Here is a 22,189-nt window from a genome sequence, read left to right on the forward strand (position 1 = left end):
TGGTCATGGACACACATATAAACATGGACATATTTCATTTACTCCAATGGCAGAAGTAAGAACAGAGGGGCCTGGGTGTGTTTGTAGATGATAGTTGGTGCAACTTTGGGCATTTAACTATGAAAGAGACACTTGGCAGTAAGGGCATTGAGCTGCTAGCTGTTAGCATGAGGCTATACCATCTACTGTGGGAGTAATGGTTTATGGTTCCCCTCTGCCAACACTGGAGCTGCAAGTAATATTCTCCACACTGTGATCAACAGACTCTCCCCACCGTAACCCAGTGTGTTACCTGTCACAACAGCAACAATGAAATGCTGAACATATTGTATGCTAACACAAACGAGGCATAGAGCTCATCATCTCTTTCTCCCATGCAGGGCTTGGATAATAACTTGGTTCATCTCCAACCTGTCTATAAATTCCTTGTACACAGAGACACGCACAATAAGTAGATAGTCTGAGCAGACTGAAGAAGTTTGGGGGGGGGACTGTCTCAGCTCCACTGAGTGGAAAGAGCTCTGTGTTCCTCATGGAGAGAACGTCGACAGCATTACATACCGAATCCCGGACTACATTAACCTCTGTGTGGACAACACGATGCCTATCATGTTCCCGTGGTGTTTCTCCAAAAAGGAAGAGCTGAAAGATGTGCCGAGGGAACTGAGAAGAAAGATCGTGGATGAAAAAGACATCTACAGTAATATGGAGGACCATGCTGCAGCAGAACAACACCAGCATGGCCTGAAACAGCCTGAAAACAACTCCCAGGCTGTAGGAGACTTAAGATGGGTTAATGATCTGAACAGGTTTTTCAACAGACTCAATCAGACAACCAGCCCCTCTCCCTGCCCATCTTTGACGGTTACCTTCTTTGCTTCTCAGAACTTCGCACCTCTCAGCACTCAGGCACCACCCACCCCCTCCATTTCAGAGGACTCCCCCACCTTGTCCCTTTCAACACTTCAGTAGAGGAATGAGCTGTAAAAGGTTGCAGGTACTGATGGCATCAGCTCTAGGCCCCTGAGGTGCTGCATAGATCATCTGTGGCATCGTGGGTTACATGTTCAACATCAGCCTGAAGCTGAGGAGAGTACCACATTATGTGAAGACACATGGCGGTCTCTGAAAGGCTAGTTTGCTGCTGAGAACTGTTCTGATACTATTCTGTTCATCCGCTACAATGCAGATTTCTCCATAATCTCCCCAGGTTTCCATCTTCACAAGTTCTAAGATGACTCTGCCATAGTTGGCCTCATCACAAGGGAGGACACCTGTGAGTACAGGCAGTGGACACAAGACTTTGAGGACTGGTGGGAGATGAAGCATTTCCTGATCACACCAAGAAAACCAAGGAGCATTTGGTTGATTTCCGCAGCCGACACAGGTAAACATCCGGGGAAACAGTGGACTCTTACATGTTCCTGGGTGTTCATCTGAACAATAAAGTGGAATGGAGCCAGGAAGGATCAGAGCAAACTCTACCTGCTAATGGGGCTGTATTCATTTTAGGGTAAACTATAATAAATTTTTAGTTTAAAAGTTGTCTTTTTTAAAGCAAAAAGCAGAGCTTTTTGTACATTCTCTTACCATCTGCATCTAAAGGCTGTATAAATATTGTCATTTGTGAGCTGTGATGGGAAGGAAGTCATGGACAAGAGTATTATACAATCTTGTCTTGATTTTAAAAGTGCTTTGCAGCTGCAAGCAAGCTAATAAATCAAACGTTCAAGTAGTACTTGAGAATGTTAGTTTGTTGTGCTGCATTGAAAAGGCTGCTTGTGGTCTCCAAACAAGCAGGATTTTTTAAAATTTAGATTTTCAGTGACACAAAAGATGCTAATTTGTTGTGACTCTGAATGTTTACGGTACACTGCACAACTAAGCTTATCAAAAGCAAGGTCCAAATTAAAGATGGGAGTTTTTGAAATTCCCACTGAGAAATTAATTCATGAGGATGAGGTTTTGGCACTCAAGAAAATATTATGAGTGACAAAACATTGTTGCAAAATCTGTTTACTTTGATCCGAACTCAATGAGAACAAGATGAATAAAAAACTGAGTTCCTTGATTATTTTGAGAGCTCTGATCCAGAAGTGTTTTTGAGAAATCCACTGATAGTTGAGTCCAAATGCTTTTGTCTGCAACACTCATACTATGCTTGACATCCCAATTGCCACATACGTTTTCCTGTATATTCTGTAAGATGCACAATGTGAGGTGTGCTTACCTTGTCCAGCATAGAATGTAAAAATACTGTTTTGCCACTCTGATGGCATGTTTCATGTTAGCTCTGTACATGTTCTGAGTCATCTCCTCAGACCTAAAAGCAGCATCCTTTCCTTTTAGCACAGCATGCAGCTGCCCTTATCCAAGGCTTTCTCTGAGATGACAGACGTACCCCATGCACTTTAGGATCTATGCTGCTACAGACACTATGCAGTCATCCGAATTCGCACATTTGTTCATGTAGCTACCATATCCAAATCAGTGCACTTTTAGTCGTCCTGTACTGTTGCCGTGGCTCCTACAATTTAAGGCCTCAGCTGGCTACAGTGTTGTTTTTTTATTTTTTGATAAGCAGGGGCCTGTATACAGGAATATAAATCAGAGAAATGTTGTCTAAGAAAAGAAGACAGCAGCTGGAGATACTCTTAAACATATTCTCCATATTTATCAGTGCTTGATCTTGTGCTGATGCTCCCAATAAAAAAATAAAAATAATCCACGTGATAAAAATAAAAGGTGTCCTGATTAGTAACATCAGAAGCAATTATGTTATTCTTTCAGAAATATGGTTTGCAAAGCCCTGATCATGAGAAGTCAGCTTCCACTGTATTTTTAAAGTTGGGATTTAGGAGCATCTTTCAATACAAATGCAATGTCTTTTTTATGTTTTTTACAATAAAGTCGAATCATTTAAATCTATATAAAAAGGGGTCCCAATGTGTCTACTATGTTACCCATAATATTTATACATTAGTATACATTAGAAAAATTAAACACTGACCCTATCAAATTAACTGAGCACTGGGACATTTTTTTTAATCATAGTTCGGTTCATGCACTGCAAATAGAATCAGAATCATCTTCACTTGGCCATGATTGTGTGCAAAATCAAAAATCTGACTTTGGTTACAATGCTTACAGCATACAGACATTTGTAGTACATCTATAAACAGTATATATATATATATATATATATATATATATATATATATATATATATATATATATATATATATATATATATATATATATATATATATATATATAGATAGATAGATAGATAGATAGATAGATATTTATTTATTGTGTGTGTGTGTTTAAAAAAGAAAAGGGGAGGTTGTGAGTGTCCTTGTGTTATTTGTTTTTATGTAATATAATTCTTGAGTGTCCTTGGTTCAGCATAAAACACGGTGAAAGATGGGGTAAAAGAGCCCTCAGCCAGATGATTGGACATTCAGAATATCTGAGCCTTAATTCTAATGTGCAACAGTCATTTATGGCTTCGAGATTGCTCAATAATGCATCAGAACCCACAGGCTTTCAAGGAACAGCCAGTAATCAAAAGGTAAGTTAAGGTTTTCATAATAGGAGCCTATAAATAACTTTGGACAGAAATGGGGACATGTAAAATTTATAAGGGATATTTCAAACCCCAAGAGGTGGACAATTGCAATGCACTAAGAGAGTGTATGAGGTTAAGAGGAATAGTGATTTGATCGTACGGAACATGATTTTGTATGATGGATTATGTGCGACTATTAAATGTGGTGATAAATAATATCAGCATTGTTCTAAAATTTTAATCTCAGACATCCTTCCATTGTTACTGAAAAACACTGAATACATTAAAATACTTTAAACAGTTTAAACAGCAGAACTAATGTTTTGCAACCAATAGGTATCAGTTAAGTTTATCCAGAAGTAAGGTTAGTTTTCTCTAATTTGTAGTGGCAATACAGGGAAATTATACAGCATTCACATAAAGCTGTCTTTGGGTTAGAGGCTGGGTACATGAAGGACAGATTACCAATTAGTTAAATTTGGTAGTCAAATTGGTATAACAAGGGGGAAACAGAATGAGAGTAATTTCAAATGTAAATCCACCACGGTAAGAACATTTTGGGCCTAACTTTAAGGTTGCCCACATGTCTCTCAAATGTGGAATCTCCCCAAATTTCACAAATAAATTGCCTCCCATTTTAAACTAATACAGGAAGGAGTTTGAATATCCAAGCAGTGTCATCTTGACAAGAGGTTCATTGGTTTGTTTACATCTAAGCCATTATTGAGTGGGTAAGAGTGTAGAAATTCAGTGATAGGGGAAAGTTAGTTAAACACTAACAGTAATGGAGATCTAGTTATGCATGTTTTGTGGCGCATGTGGCTTTGCAGGCATGCAGCACTACAATACTGGTGAACAACAAATATCTCCTTGTGGTTAATTTGACATTCTCAGTTATCTGTCAGGTGAGCGTGTGTTTGCATAGTTATCTGTCTTTTTGTGTCTCTGTGTTGTGATGTGAACTGATTGCCAGTCCACCTCTTGCCCCAATAACGACTGTAGGTAGACACCAGATCCCCTGCAAACCTGAAAGGATTGAGCAGGTTCAGAACATAGATGGATGGACTTTATTGAAACTATGATTTTATTTACATTAAACCATCGAAGGTGAGACTTCTCACCTGGTCGGTCAGCTCAACAGAAGCAACTTTAGCCCCAAACTTGTCAAGGGATTCTTTATTTTCAGCTTGTTTGGCAACCCGAGTAGCAGCTTTCTTTCTATCCAAATGTTATGGTAGCCACACAGACCCTTTTTGGGATTTAGTCTGCTATGTTTCAACAATGTCTTGAAATGGTGGAAACATAATATCCATACATTTTTTGAGTAGGAAATGACTATTTTCAAATTTGATGAAAAAACACTCTTTATTCGTCATCAGTCTTAAAAATTAAACCAAAAAATTAAATAAATGTCAGCCAATTGAACTGGCTAAAAACAGTGTTTTTGCTGGGAAACTGGCTCAGGTATTTCCAGCCTGTCAGATGGATCATTTAACACACGTCTCAGATACATCATCCACTGATGTGGTTTGGCCCCAAAACCTTGACTTCTCATTTGCCAGACTCCCTTTCTCTGGTGTAAGGAGGCATTTTTTAACTTTAAAAAGAAAAAGAAAAGATATTATATCAGTGTGTGAGCCATGGAGAGAGTAAATAAAAAAATTATCCAAGCTTTGTTGGCAGCTGTTCTATGCAAATAAATTACCAGCTTTTTTGTGCAGAAATTACAGAATCCCTAAATTAAGAGTGAAAGACAAAGACACAAAATAATATATTTATTTTGTGCATGATCTTAACATTGTAATTTGGTTATAAGTTACATTTCTTAAAAGACTCATTATTCTACTGATAAAAACTCAGTAAATAATGTTATTTAAGATTACTGAAGATAACTGGACAATAAAACATTTAAATTTTAAATAACATTCAATATTTTTTCATAAAAAAAAATAAATGGTGGAATACCTTATTCCACCTACATGTTAGGTGGAATAAGGTAAGTTGTAATCTAAATTTAAAGATGACTTTAAATCATATTGGATGAAAACATTATATACATATCTTCTTGTTTTTATCCTTCATCCAAATAATGTGATTGTTGTTCCGCATCTATAAGCTCATAATGGAACGGCCTTGAAGGAAAAAAGCAGATGGAAAAATAGACATGCTTGAGAAACTGAGCAAGAATGAAAACCAGAAACTGCAGAGGCCTTTTACAGCAAGACACTCTCCCTGACACACAGGGAAAACATTAAAAAAATAAATTAGTTTGCTTTGTGTCAAGATTCCTAAGATCGCAATCAAATTGAGTAATTGTGCAGGACAGGTGAGCTTTGATCTATGGAGTCCCTTCCATGCAACTTTTACAGGACTTTGGGGATTTGCTATTGATGCCTTTACGCAAGGTATTCCAAAATGCAATATTTACCACATTTCACCTGTGCAGTGTTGGAAGTAAGAAGGGGGCCTACACTATGATATGTAGGTGGTCATAACATTATAGTTGCTTGGTATTTATAGCCCACTTTGTCCCTTATCACACACCAGATCATTAACGCATAGCTCTTAAGATACTGCTCCACAGACTCAACTTGCTTTAGATTTATCCTTTTAATTTTTAATACCATCTATAGATTCCTTTCGTTCTCCACCGGCTTCGGGTCTGCAGTCCCTGTGTGCTTTGTCACTGCATGGCAATGCCCAGTGATTACCAGGAGCCTCACACTAAGCCTCATCTATCTGCCTGGCTGCCTGCTAATCTGCCTGACCGACCTGCTTATTCTCCCACAATCTCCTGGATTCAAGTACACACCGGTTCAGGCTACACTGTCTGGTATTCCACTCATACACCCTGACTGGTCAGAGCCACTCACTCAAATCCACTTATCAGTCGCTGACCTTCGATTTTTTTTTTTCATCCACCATCCATCTCAACTCACTGCCTCCAGATTCGACTTTTATTAAACTTGGTGACCGTTTCCTGGTTTTGTGTTTTTCAGGGGTACACCACGGGCTCACAGTAGCAACCTAACATCAGAAAAATAATTTATCCACATTTTCACCGTTGCAATGTTACTTTAAGACAGGTTAACACATACTGTACCTTGTATGAGTCTTTTTTTTTAAGAATATTGGTGCATCATAAAATCAAATGTTTGCTGAAAAACTTCAAACACCTTAAATCAAAGAGGTACAAAACAGGTCGATATATGAATAAACAAATAGCATTAATAATAAATCAGATTTGCCAGTACTAAGTAGCTCAACAGTGTTTTCCTGGCATACAGTAGCTACAGTAAGTGTAAAGGGGGGACTGGGATTATCTGTCACAGGAGCTGAACAAATAAAAAGGTCTGGACTTACCGTCAAACTTTTTATGCCTGGAGATGAATGTTGTTCTCATGTTGTGGCTGCTTTCTTCGACCATAATCTCAAACTCCTGCTTGCTTTGCTGGCTGAGTTTGTCCTCCATCTCAGATGTGCAGCAGGTGTAACCCTTAGGACAGACACGAAGGTGCTCACCTGAATGAGACAGAGACATGGAGCACCGTTTTACACCGCCACAGAATTTCGATTTTTCAAAAGGCTGCGCTAAGTCTTTGATCAAAAATCTCCTGTGATTGTAGGCACTCTCGTCACTGAAGCTATCAAAGACAGACAGACTGTAACAAATGGAAGAGGATAATGTTTGTTGGTGAAACACAAAATAACTGTTTTATACCAGTGCTTATCTCCCTTTCAGCATCTTTATCACATCATCACTACAGCAGATAGAAAGTACTGTTTTTAGAGCTGAGTCAAGTCAGGTCAGTCTTATGTATGCGGTCCAGAATAACAAATTAGCCTTAAGGCATGCAGCAAGATGGAGCCTGGCACGGCTTCAAACTATGACATCAGCCAAACAATCTTGGATAATGGTTGCATTAGTGGATTTCTGTTCACTTGGGGCCAGCATAACAAGCTATAAACAAATCATCAACATATTGTGTCATGACAAGCAACAATTGCCTATTTACTCATCCATCAGACCCCAAACAATGTTAGTGTTTCTTTGGAGTCGTCTTTCTGTGAATCTATAAAGAACAAAAGTACCATCTCTGGTGTACTTTTTTTTTTTTTTTTTTACTTTTTATCTGTTTATTGCAGAAACGTGTTTACCAGAAGGTTGCAAATACTTTTTGTTGGATAATATGGAATGTGTATTTTACAGAGGATTTACTAGTGGAAAATAAAGACAAAATAAAGACAGCTGACAGCAAAGCGAGTCACCAAATGCTTGTTCAACGGGAATTTGGATGACTGTTCTCTTTGTGAAGTGACCAGGGAGGTCACTTCACAAAGAGAATTGATGATAAACAAATCAATTCTAAATCTGTTAGAAGATAAAAAGCTGAGATTTGAGTGAAAGTCAGTGGCAATTTTACGTTCCCTTGTGATGAATTGTTCATTTGGTATTGATTAATGCACCTTTAAGCAGAAGACTAAGTTAGCTTAATTATATTACAGATGAAACAGACATTAAGAATACATGACAGTTTTTTTTAATTCTTAATTTGCAACACGAATTTAGAGAATTTTTTTTATGGTATTTGATCCTGTGTCAATTTTTTACTCCATTTTCCTAAAATAGTAAAATCTCCAACCACAACTCTTTGCCACTGAATTGCAAAAAAACAACACTGCACCTAAACTATTACTTCTGTAAAACTAAATCTTCCTACTTAAGATAGTTCACACTAGCCTGGCCAGTCAGACTGCCTTATGCCGTATTAGTCTGGAAAGGCGCTAGTAGAGCCCGATTTCAAAGGAGGGACTAACAAGGTCAGCGTCAACAGGTTAGAACCAATCAGATAACTATGGATGGGAGGCAAAAAACTCCAAATAACACGCTCTGATTTGTAATTTGTAGTTCGCGAAACATGTCATGCCCTCGAGCAAATTCTCCAGCGAACAATTTTTGCCGTCTAAAAAAAATCTGAGAATACATGGTGCACTCACCAGCACTTTCTTAATTTTCCAAGGCACCAAGCAAAAAAAATCTCCCTGTGTATCTTGACTGTGATGGTTACAGAAAAGCGCTGTTGAATTGTGGATAATTCTGCCGCTGGGAGTGATGCATCATAAAGTCCCGCCTCCTGCTCTGTGATTGGTCTGGTCTGTTTCAGAGTATGGAGCCTTGCCAGACTGATGTGCGCCCTGTCTAAGTCGGTCTGGCTGGTCAAGCTAAGTTCACAGATCTTTCCTTTTTTTGAGAAATAATAGGATCAATAAGCTACAGTAAATACTTTAGGATGTCTAAACTTCTTTGAAGTATTAAATATATCAACAATGAAACCGTCATTTTCCACAAAGAAGAAGCAAACAGAAATGATTAATACAAAACCAAAGACATGCTATAGCATAACAAAAATAATTTACAGCTTAATGTCGCATGACACACTTTGCTAGCCTTTAAAAGGAAAAGGTTAATTCACACAGAAGGATGACATCATAGGCAACACTGAGCATCCTCTTTAAAACAATGTAGCTCAACAAGTGTCTTCTGTCAGAGGCTTCTTCAGATCTGATGCGACACAGACCACTATGGGAGATCCATCATACCCACAGCCGTAACTATCTAAAGTCACTCTTTAAATACCCTTAATAAGAACCAATGAGAATGCCTAGAATGTCTAATTTACTTTCTCTTGATTATCAATGTGCTACTGAACTTTTCCAGTGTCTTTTCTACAAAAGCACGCACAATTAATTTTTTTACAGGAAATTGTGGTTTAACTTCATCCCTTTAAAGCAATATAGACATCTTAATGGGTAAGTTTATAAGAGAATGTAAACTGCTCCCATCGCATCAGGTAAGGCAGTTAGCTGTATATCAGCCAAGTGCTTTGCTATTACCACATCCAATGTTATCCAATGGATCTTGGAGCCCATCTTGCTGACTCTTGCGTTGCCTACGTAATTTTAAAGTTTAAGTAAATTGTGGGCTTGCTTGAAAGATAACGGACACCCATAGTGAAGCCAACGCTATTTTCTCAACATTTATTTGAAGAAAAGTGGAATTACTGACATATGAACATGATTTTTAAGTAATAAAAGCTCTTTTTATATGGTATCCTTTGACAAAACACCAAGATTGGTGTAGGTGGTTTAATAATATCTACATGTTTTTGTATATGGCTGCATGTTGCTTTATGTATTGATTTGAATTCTCTGCTCACTGAGGACAAGCGACTAATATATATACATCAATGAAAAGGAAGAGTTGTTTCATATTTTTATTTTTTTACTTTTGTACACCAGGGATAAATTTTACCCATGCCTCTCTCTATGGTTCTATCTTTCTTGAGACGTAATCTGAAATTTAGCGGTGGTTCTTAAGTGGGACTAGGGAACACATTAGTTTTGACATTTTTAAATAAATTTGACCTTCAGTTGCATAGTTGAGACTGATATATTTATATATTAATATGCAACGTGTCTTGTATAAAAATGATTTAGGAAAGCCAAAGGTGTCATAGCGGCAGATGTGTGGAGGCAAGAGGGGGGCTGGGGTGTGTGCAAAAATAAGAATATTTAATAAATAAAACAAAAACTTAACATAGACAAAGTCCAAGGTCAGAAATCCCACAACGTGAACTGAAAAACACAAAACTAAATAAATCCAAAAGCAAACAAGAAACTTGGGAGAGATGATGACTGAGCAAATCATAGTAGCACCAAGCAGAGTTGAGCAGATGAACCAGCATTGACTGCAGAACCAAAGGGGAATATATACTGAGGTGAACTGATCGGTGGAATGAGAAAAACAGATTAGATTAATCAGCAAAGTGGGAAATGAGAGAGCAAAGACAAGGGGAATCAACCAGAATGGATGGCATAACGGTAACACTAGTAAACAGTACACAACTGGACATGAGGAAGACTCAAAACCAACAGGATCCTGGGAAACCTAGAAGCAGTAAGAAAACAGGAAGTAAAGAGAACAGAACGGACCATATTAACCTAAGTAAAACAGGAAACTATCAATAAGAAAACAAGAAGCTGTAGATATATATAAACACAAGAAACATAACAAAAACATAGCAAAAAGATGAAAGCCAACTGACAACTAAAATCACCATCACCATGATTGATTAAAAAAAGCACTTCAGCATCAAGTTGTATCTATGAACACCTAAGTCTGCAGAATGGGTTATCTTAAAGGTGGGAAACCAAAGAACAAAGCCAAAAAGACAATATTAAGAAGAAGATTGACAATGTAATTGCTGTGTTGTTTACAAACAGAGCATCCATTAAGCAGATTCTCTGAAAAATTATTTTACTGTATCTGTGACTCATTGCACCAACATAAAAATATAACCTAATACTCTATCTGTGTCAAATTCTCTGCATGCTGCACATACTCTGCAACTGAGAATCTCAGGCATCATTAGGGATTAAATAAAAAAGTCTGGCCAGAAGCCACATGAAAGATTTGAGAATTTCCACATCCACCTATTAACAAATGAAAAGAGAGATGAAACGAGTGTCACTGTTCCAGTGGGGAATTGGTGTGGAGGACGGTGAGACTGGGACTTTTTTTTTTCTTTCAGGAATCCTTCTACAGCAAACCGCTTCTTTAACTGGAAGGCACTAAGATGCTTTGCATTCTTGTACAGTAAGTCACGGATGAAGGAGCTATGTGTGGATAATGAAACAGGGAAGCTGAGGAATGTACGTGCTGGCACTCACTAATGTACCTAATCCATAATCAGACCTAAGAGAGGCACCGAGCTCCCGTAATGAGGTGCACCATCAACAGTTCAACATAAACACTTTTCTCCAGAGTGATGCCGAAACCTTCTAGCAAAACTTCATAAAACGAAAAGAAGCTGATTTGCAACTGTCGTTTTCTCTGTGCTCCTTTCAGGCTTTTAGGCATTTTTGCTAATCGACATTGTAGTTCAGTTGATGCAAAAGCATCTCACCGCTCTCACACATTGCTGCCAATATGTGGAGGATGACTGTGTAAAAATCATTCCAGCTGTGATCATTGTGTCAAAATGCCTACAGGTAAAAAAACAAACAAAAAAAACAATTTTCTGTAAGATGCCATTTATGATGTCAGTGAAACATACGGATGTAGTTTAATATTTACTCATTATGACCATATTCAGCAATTTATTAGTCCATAACAATGCACTTTTTCATTTATGGAGGAATGTTTTTCATAAATTACAGCAATCGCACATTATTGAACTACATGTATTGCAATTTGCTAGATCTCCTCCTCTATTCAAAGGAAGGGTGTAAACTGATTATTATTGCAGTCTATTAATTGCCTTTAACAAGTACACTTGGAAATTACCACAGAAAACGGGTAATTTCGGCTGTACAACACGCTGAATACGAGCACTTGAACCTGCTGTCCAAGAAGGTAGGAGCTTGGCACAGGAGTGGATGTATGCTTTAGTGTCATTATGATGGATAAGTGTTGGAAAACTACTGTTTCATGCTACGGTTTGAGAACCGGTGAGTTTGAAGGACTGTAAGTTGCTTTCAATTTTAGGTTTCCCGTGATGCAATAAATTGGCTTAACTTGTTGAAGTTGTTGGAATACTACTGTTGGGCACTGAAGGTTGGCAAAAGAAAGAAAATCAATATAAGGCAGAGCTGTCCTTAAGTGTGAAAGACAGGGGAAGGGAATTGGTAGCGCTTTTAGCTTTCATGAGCTGTGCACCTCTCTGTTCACATCAGTTTTGTTTTTATAAAGACATAATTTGACTTCTGCCTTCCACCGTCACATAAACCAACTGGCAATAAGACTGTGTGACTAGCAGGCATGAACGTGAGCTGCATTTAGAAGGTTGTTTTGTCTGGGTATGTTGCATGTTAATCCTTTTTTTTATTTTTGTCTGCATTACTGCCTCTTTTGCATAAACCAGATGCCAGTCTAAACAGATTATACGTAACAGTTAAGGCAATGTAGTACAGCAGCCACAGAAATTTTTGCTGACATTTTAAACATTATTGTTGAATTGTGAGCTCTGCTTTTGATGAGCACTCCATAAGTAATACTGGATAAGGTTGTGTTACAATAAACAATGCTTCTCCTGTTTTACTTCATTAGTTTGCACAAGAGAGGGAATATTAAACCATGCAACACACTGCACAGCTGCAAGATCACGTTTTTCACAAACTGCTTTTTAAACTTTAAAAAGAACACGTGTCCTTGACAAAACCAGGTACAGGAAAAACTGTAGATGTCTATTTTCATAGAAAAGTAAAGGGACGTTTTAAAAGACCAAATTTGTTCTCCAGTCTCTCCTTTACAAGCCACATCTATGTGAACAGCTGCCACTCAGGGCTTAGCCCCTCCCTGCCCATAAAACGCCACCGTCAGAGCAGTGTAGCGTAGGAGCAAAATGGCAGAGAGCACTTCCAGCGGATCAAACATTCTCTTGTTTACAGCTTTATAAAGTTCTAAGTTATAAGTCACTAGACATGTTCCTTGCAAAGGTGATGCTGTTTTGCTGTGTACTTATCCTTTGTAAATATGTGCAAACGAGGTGAAGAGTGAGAAGGGGAGGGGACGGGGCGGCGGGTTGCAGCTTGAGTGGAGCTGGAGAGAGGCGTGGCTTCCCACACATCTTGTTTTGGTCTACAGACAATGATCAACAGCCACCTAGTGGTGAAGTTTCACTTATTTCTCCTTTAAAGATTAAATTGTGATTAAACTGCCAACAAGAAGACCAACTTATACCGCTGAGCAGTTGCATAAACAGTGGAATAACGACAGCTGTATATTATTAGATAAAACAGCGGATGTTGTTATCCTGAAAAGTCCTACCATCTTGGCAGTAACCTCTATGTGTCAGTATTGTTTTACATGATGGAGTTTTGAAATGCATACTTGTTTAAGCCCAAAATGACAACGTTAAAAACAATGCAAATATAATTAAAGACAACTTTAATTAGTGTAATTAGTGGTTTTGTGTGGAAAAGAGAATGCCACTTTATTTCCGATATCAAACACACAGAATGCTTGAATCTTATGGTCTAACACATCCACCCACATTCATAATTCATTAGTCCACTGACATAAAATAGAATAGAAATATCCTTTATATTCCCACAGTGGAGAAATTCAGGAAAACTCAGAGCTGAGTGGGAGCTGGTGAAACTGGCTACCTGCTCCTGCGGTGCAGGAATATGGCGTAATCACAAATTCATGGGTCAACACACTCAGGCATGCACACATCCATAATACATTGTTTACTCAAAGGCTCATCCAGTTGAGAAGCAAATAGTTATGAAAACAATGTGGAGTTGTACAATTAACTGCTGTCATATAGTATTTATCCTGCTCTAGCTGACTAAGGCAAAGTTCTGTCCTTGCAGTTGCGGCGAGCACAGATCCCAGAACACACTGCTGCTCAGCTTTCTGAACGAGCTGATCGGAGATTAAAATGTATGCAATTACAGACTGGGAGATAAATTAGGATAAATTATAATGTTCTTGGGAGATTTTCCAACAACATGTTGTGACAATAGCCTAAATGTATTGCAATCAGAGGAAAATGAGAAATGTGTTTTAGGCTGCAGATGTAATCATTTGTTTTGTTAGTTTCTATAAAGTACAGATGCGTTTGGCTCCCCCTGATCACAACATACACATGCTCCAAAGGATGATTGAAAGGAAACGTTGTAATTATGTAAAATCCCTGACTTGTTTGTCCTATCACAGACCAGCTGATGACAACAACCAAGTATGTTTTTTTTTTACATAGATAATCAGCCATGCTAATACATTTCCTCCCCTGAAGGAAATACTTATTGGAAGTGTTGTAATGGTTACTTTAGGATGATTATGTTTCAAATGTATATTTAACAAGCGAGCAAACTAATTAGGTTACAAATAGAGGTGGCTATATTTAGGTGGTGAAGGGGGTATGCCTTAACATACAGTATGACGATACAGAAATTAGCTAATGCTATATATGCTGTATTTCACACTCAGCATTCTCTTTTTTGGCATCAGTTCCATTTGGCATCACATTTCTTGCTAATAAAGACATATAACCTTTGAGTGTTTGAGTATTTGTTTCCTAGGCGTATACCTAATGGGCAGAGAAACAAACAATCATACGGTTCTTACTCTTTGCAGCAGTATATATTTTTTTTACTTGGCAGCAGCAATAACAACAGTACAAGCAGCCAGTTTTGCTGAAGCTCAAACACCAAAATTAGTAGCACTGAGTTCCTAGTTAAATAACAACAAATAAACATGTTAAATCCAAATAAATATATACAAAAAATATCAAACATGCTCATATTTTGGTTTTAAGGCTGGTTAGTTTGCAAGGGCTGCATGTGGTGGCACTGTTGCCTTGCAACAGGAAGGTCCTGGGTTCTGTTCCCAGCCTGGGGTCTTTCTGTATGGAGTTTGCATGTGCTCCACGTGCATGCATTGGTTATTTCTGGCTTCCTCCTGCAGTCCCAAAACATTCCTTCGTGTTAATTCATCCCTCTGTAAATTGCCCTTAGGTGTGTGTGTGTGTGTGTGTGTGTGTGTGGGGGGGGCTGTCCAAGATGTACCCTACCTCTGACCGAATGACCACTGGAGAGAGGCGCCAGTCGGAAAAGCAGGTATACAGTAGATAATATATAAGTTAAAGCATAATTAGAAGTAACAACCTTCCATGTAAAATGTCAAACTGCCACACATATGCAGTCTATTTTTTTCACCCCCTCTAATATTTATAGCTTTTTTAATATTTTATATTAAAAGATTTGCTCCTTTAAGGATTTTAATTTCATTTTCGGATCATCTGTTTTTGTTTGTTTTGTTTCATTTTTCATGTTTGTCTTTTGGTACCCGTGCTGTCATTTCATCTTGATAGATGTTCTATTTATTTACATCCTGTTTACAATAAACTAAGCTTTAGCTCTCTGTATTTATTTTGTATCTCTGGGAGCACAAACATTTTTTTGGGATCTATGATTACACAACGCAAAAATATAAACACAATCACTAGATTAAACAAACAAAATTACATTCCCCTTAAACAGAGGCGGTTCTACAGTGATTTACTCCCCGGGCGAGACCCTCTCAGACGTAGCCTATATTTACTAAGGTATTACCCACAGATTCTCTCCTGTAATGTCATCCTTTTCCTGGTCAGCCAGTATGGATTGACATTCAATCATTTTAATTTATAAAGCAGAGTAATTATTTACACACATCTGCTGTGACCTTTATTGTTCTGTTTGCCCTGACCACATCCTAAACACAAACATAATATCTGCCAACTCTGGGATGGGATGATAGGGCCATGTAGGAAGTGTTTGCTAACCCTCTGCAGCCATGCTGCTCTTGTCGTCTCCAGCCTGATTGACTGGAATCATGCTGACCTTCCAGTAAAATAGTGCGGTCCCGCAGTTTAAAAAAAATAGCAGTAGAAAATCTAAATAGGGGCAAACAAATCTACTTTTGCCAACTGCGGTCTTAAAAAAACTTAACTACTGTGTCACCTGCAGCTGCAAGGGCAGCTTCGCCCATGCGCATCACCGCCGCTGCTTTTTATCAATGGGTAGATTTTTTAAAAAGCAGTTTAACCAACGTCTGGTTCGGCCTGAAACAAATCCTCCCCTACCTCCCTATGGCCACCCCGCCTTGAGCCCACAGTCTGTCAGCCTCTGTGTGCAGTGTGCAAGGCTGCGGCATCTTCTCACAGCAAACAGGGCGACTGCAGCTCCAAGGAACGGCGATTTGTCAATCCCTACAAAGTAATATGATTGATGGATAATGGAAAACTGCTTTTACGGCACAGTGAGATGATTTTTAATTTCCTTTCTTTTTTTAAGTGCTCGTGCCGCCCCCTATGCGTAATGGAAAAAAATGCCGCCCCGGTCGGCTGCCCGGTTCACCCGTGCCAAAACCCACTACTGCCTGTAAACCATAAAATATCATAAAATGTGTTGGAATTTGGAAGTGATATCAAAAGTGGGTATTCTCTTACAATGTGAGTGTTTTTCAAACTGCTCCAGCGGGATATGCAACATGTAGGCATTATAGCTGCACTTCTGGAATGTGGCCTGATCAGCAAGGATTTACGAATACCAAATATGGGTAATCAGTTCTATGCAGTTTTTTCTTGTTTTATTTTATTTTGTTCCTACATGACTAACTGAACCTGCATGAAAACTTGAATATCACTGCAAAAATAAATAAATAAATAAAGCCAGCCAACTGATGTTAGTCTGCTGCTTCTTCAAACATTTCAATGTACAAAAGCAAGACCTGTGAGTTTGAAAACCTTGGAGCTCTATCTGTCGAGACAGATCTGTCTGAAATAGAAAAGAACTAAACTCCCTTTAGCAGAAGTGTTGGGAGAAAAACAAATTAACCTTAGCCAAAGACATGTAATGCATAGACACATAGGGGCTCAGGCAATAATACTGTTTTTCTGGAGTAAAAAAAATCCTGGATTTGAATCCCCAATTTGAAATTCAGGTCCTGAAAGATCTATTTTATATTTTTTTTGTTGTTTGTGGAACATTGAGATTAGGACAATACAAACAGAAAAATGGATAGAAAATGAAAATAAAACTTGATAATTGGTATTTTTAAGATGTTCCTTCTTTAATAATAAATACATTGCATTTTTTGACAAAGCTTATAACTAGAGTGGCTCATGTTACTCTGAGCTACCTTTATAGTTTTACTGCTATAGGCTTAGGCTACTGGAGGACATCAGGATCTAATTTTCTCACTCTTTACAGTTCTACTGTTCTTCAATTATGCATTGTGTGTCGTCATTTCTGCTTTAACTTTCTGTTCTCTCTCTTTTTTTTCTTCATAGTAGGTACACCTGGTCTGGCGTTCTGTTAACTGTGACATCATCCAGAGAAGACGGCTCACCCGCTACTACCATCTAATGTAGAACAGATTACTGGATCAATGTGTGCTTCTGTGCTTTTTTGTCTCTCTTGTTGTGTCTCTGCTCTGTCTTCTGTAACCCCCAGTCGGTCGAGGCAGATGACCGTTCATACTGAGCCCGGTTCTGCTGGAGGTTTTCCTTCACGTTAATGGGGAGTTTTTCTTCCCACTGTCGCTTCATGCTTGCTCAGTATGAGGGATTGCAGCAAAGCCATGTACAATGCAGATGACTCTTCCTGTGGCTCTACGCTTCTCCAGGAGTAAATGCTGCTTGTCGGGACTTTGATGCAATCAACTGGTTTCCTTATATAGGACATTTTTGACCATTCTGTATAATCTGACCCAATCTGTATAATATGATTGAACTTGACTTTGTAAAGTGCCTTGAGATGACATGTTTAATGATTTGGCGCTATATAAATAAAATTGAATTGAATTGCTGAGTATCAGTACCCAAATAGATCATATGGTAAAACTTAATGATGTTACACACAACATGGCTTGTGCTTCCATTGCACTTTATCAAGTCCGACGACTCTAAAGCACTTTACACTACAGTCAGTCATTCACACTCACACACATTCACACCCTGGTGGTGGTGAGCTATGTTAGTAGCCACAGCTGCCCTGGGGCAGACTGACAGAGGCCAGGGTGCCAAACATCGGTGTCACCGGGCCCTCTGACCACTGCCAGCCAGCGATGCGGGTGCAGTGTCTTGCCTGAACACACAACAACTGAGATGGTCAGAGTTTGTGTGTGTGTGTGTGTGTGTGGGGGGGGGGGGGGGGGTCAAACTGGTAACCTGCCAGTTATAGGACAACCTCCCTAACCCTTGTGCCACCATCGCTCCTTATATACAGCGCCTTGTAAAAGTATCCAGCCCTGAAGGAGCTGCAGAACTGAAAATGAAAAATGCCAAGGGGAATGAATACTGTTCATGGCCACTTGATGAGAAACGCGGTGCACCTTGAACAGGTTTCCGGTCAATCAAGGCTGCGTCTAAGGCTATGTTCACACTGCAGGGAAATGCAACCCAAATCTGATCTTTTTGCCCATGTGCGACCCATATCTGTCTTTTTTCACGGCTGTTTGAACAGCCCAGTTCTGATCTTTTCACCCACAATAAAATTCAATTTGTGCCACTTGCATATGTGGTACTAATTCAGATACGTATCGGATACCTCCGTCTGAACCATCATGTCGCATTTTACCCGTCTTTCACATCACTTACCTGTCTCTCACTACACGTCCACACACAGCAGTAGCCGTTAGCACTCCAAAAAAGACCAAATATTAATAGCTGTCCTGCATTCTTATTTCTTCTTGCTATGATGTGGTCTTAATATTGTTGGCACTCATTGCTCAAGAGCTTTCTAATAATAACAAGGAGAGATGCCAGTCGGTATCCACATTTTTTTTTTAAACAAGACTTTATTGAACACTTCTAGAAACAATTACATTCACCATTACTTCCACAAACAGTGCACTGTTCTGTTACGTCTCCTTCTGTTTTTCGCACACAATGGCGCCTCCAGAAAGCTTTCGTAGGGGTGGGCAGATGGGGCCATTTAAAAGCTTGGGGTGGCACTGAAACTAAAAGCCATAATTTCAGGATTTTATTCTACTGTTGTAGTAACACTGCCTGTAGAAAACTATTTTAAACACTTAAGTAAATACCTACTAACATATTTTGGTTTATTGTTTGATTTTTAATGTTACTAATGATCTAATATGCATAGACCAATAACAGTTCAGATAACATTTTGAATTGAACAACAATTCCTTGTTATTGTGTAATTATATTAGGAATTAGGTGTACATTTATTCATTTATTGAAACAAAACAATTACTGGATACAAATAAAAGCGTGATAGAAGGCCAAGAAGAGCGGCTGCCTTGCTGGCTGTGCATAATCGGATTAAATGCTAAACTGATGCTACTACGATTTACACTGGCTAGTGGGGTGGCCAGTGGGGTGGCCAAGAAATGGCATGGTGGGGCCATGGCCACCCCTGGCAACCCCCTGGTGGCGCCACTGTTCGCACATGCGGGTCGCTTTGTGGTCTTGAACCGTTCAGACAGAAGTATGATGGTGGTTGCATTTAATAGTAGTATGAACGGCCACCTTAAAAAAAAATCTGATTTCAGCAAAAAATCAGAACTGCGCATTAAGACTGCAGTGTGAACACTGAAAGACATGCAGTCTCACATTTACTCATTTCAACAGATATTCTTACTATGAACAGACAGTTCAAACCACCACACAATCATACATATTTCACTGACCTTCCACTTTAGTTGTTCCTGATTAACTTATCTCAATTATGATTCAAGATATCATACAGTTCATCAAACTAAATTACCTTCCTTACTTATTGCAGACAAGTTTTATGAGCGAGATCCAGACTGTGAAGGTCAGACAGAGTATGATGAGTTTTCTCCACAACTTTCACAAAGCATGAGTTTCAAACACCTACCCTTGTATTATCTAAAGAAGTGTTTGGATGTATTGTGCTTCTTAAGGACAACACACTTGAGCGGCAGCAGATTCAAAAGACATGAAGAAACACAATTATGAGTACCTTGCAAAGCAACAAGACTGAAAAATACCCAAGGTTAAAATTGGGTATAAAGAAAAATATCATACAGAGACTCGGAGACTTCCACAAGGGTCCGTAATTCTTATAAATATACTGGACTCGACAACAGCAGTCCCATCATATGAAAGGTGATTTAAATTGCTGAAGAGTTCCAATTTCATCTGTATTACTATAAACATATGTTGCAGGGAAATATGAAAACCCCACAATATTTCATAGCAGCTGAGGGAAATTAGGGAGTTCTATGCCCATCAAGGGTCCAGTGCCAGAATAACTCCCAAAAGCATTCATTAGTCTACCTGGCCAAAGGGCAAACTGCATATGGGCTTCGCCATCTGGTACAACTTTTAACCACTCTTGCCAGCATTTATAAAGTAAGGACAGTCTCACCAGAGCTTCATGCCAAAACAAGTTAGTAGATTTGACCACACACAAGAGAAAAATGCTTTCTTTATCCATACTAAAATATGTAAGGCAAATTTGAGATGTAATAAAATAATTTTGTCACAACATATTGAGCACATGCCAAGTGTATTCGGTGCAAAAAGAAAAAAACAACAACAACATAGAAATAGTCTATTCATTACATAGTGGAAGTGCATTTTGGCAGAAAACCTGCTTTGTTTTTATGTTGTATCATCTACTGACGTACATTATTGAGGTTTTCGCACTACAACAGTCTAAAGCTCTACACTTGGGAGTTACCATCTTGAATGAATCACATTTATTATCATTGATCTACCACCACCGTCCTGCACAGGGCCAATACAGAAATGCTTCTGGAATATTGCTTTTCAAAGGACTTACAACCTTGCTCCCACAAAGCTCTAACAAGTATAGCAACTCACCGACTTCAGATGAGGCCACTCACCTAAAACAGATGTATGTTCTTGACATTTCAATTCTCCAGCAGAGTTTAATAGTCTTAGCTCTCCTACAATACCCATAATTCAGTTTAGTTTTTAGTCAGTGGGTCTATATGTATGTATCAGTTTGGATGCCTAAAATGTGCTAAACAATAATTACTTTCCAGCAAACACATACACAGGGAATCTATTAATTAATTATAATAATAAAAACAGCTTTTCATTTTTGAAAATCTTTTAAACCAAATATCATTAATGCTTTTAAAATATAGATTTATTAAAAAACACCTATTTGGAAATTTGTAATTTTAAGGTGAACCATAGTAATAGATGTCAATGGCTCTACTTTGAAAAAAAAAGGATACAACTAACAATCAATGTTTTATTCAGCCAAAGGTACATGGAGGTACGTTTAGAACATTGTTGAATCAATGAGGAACATACTATTTTGCATACTGTTTGGTATGTGTGAGAGTCAGTCTATGTCTGTTTGTGGAGGATAAACAATAAAGCTTCAACTCAAGAGAGACTCTGTAGCACTCCCCCAATGTTTCTGTTACAATTTAATTCTTCCTTCCATTTCTTGCATTTTCTGTCAGCATTCATTCCATATGCAAATAACACAATTAGAAAAAGGAAACTAATATGTTTACTTATGTTACTACCAAAAACAATAAGCACTAAGTCCTCCAGCGATCCATCCAGCCATAAGTGACATAAAGTATGTTCAGCTGCTAAATAACATATAAGAATAAGAAACTTTAGTAAGTTTCTTATTCACAGAAACTTGACTAAGTTTTATGATTTAATTGTAGATTTGTGCAATTATTAAGTAAACTGGTAAACATACTAATTCATAGTCACAACTATGAATTACTATGATAATCAGTGTACAAATGCATTTATGCACAGCCTATATGGCCAGTAGATCCACATGTAGTAAATTTTACAGTTGTCTTGGCAACATTTTGTATGCCAAGAGAATCCATAAATGCGCAGGGAAAAAGAGGCAAGGCTGGGATTCAAACCAAGGAGAAAAGTGAGCTGCAGACCAATTACCTGCCCACAGTGAATGATCACCACTGCTCACTTGGTATTTTGACAAAGTACCATACCAAGGGTCATAGCACCTACAGACAGATGGTCTCTGCTGGAGATGTTGGTGGTCTTGCAAGCCAACTGCCTGTAGGATCATAACCTTTTGCAAGAAGACAGGAGTGCGCATTCATTC

At 38.5% G+C, this 22,189-nt stretch overlaps 1 protein-coding gene across 2 annotated transcripts in view; it reads right to left on the minus strand.

Moving 5' to 3' along the window:
• gpc6a (glypican 6a) overlaps positions 1 to 22,189 on the minus strand; it is a 207,245-nt gene that overhangs the window by 159,749 nt on the left and 25,307 nt on the right. For both annotated transcript variants that reach the window (XM_036136143.1, XM_021309614.2), the window contains exon 3: positions 6,935 to 7,093. In XM_036136143.1, the coding sequence (XP_035992036.1) occupies positions 6,935 to 7,093 (159 nt within the window). The remainder of the gene's footprint in view (positions 1 to 6,934; positions 7,094 to 22,189) is intronic.

This window comes from Fundulus heteroclitus, chromosome 4, assembly GCF_011125445.2.
Source record: "Fundulus heteroclitus isolate FHET01 chromosome 4, MU-UCD_Fhet_4.1, whole genome shotgun sequence".
In the NCBI taxonomy this organism is placed as follows: domain Eukaryota; kingdom Metazoa; phylum Chordata; class Actinopteri; order Cyprinodontiformes; family Fundulidae; genus Fundulus; species Fundulus heteroclitus.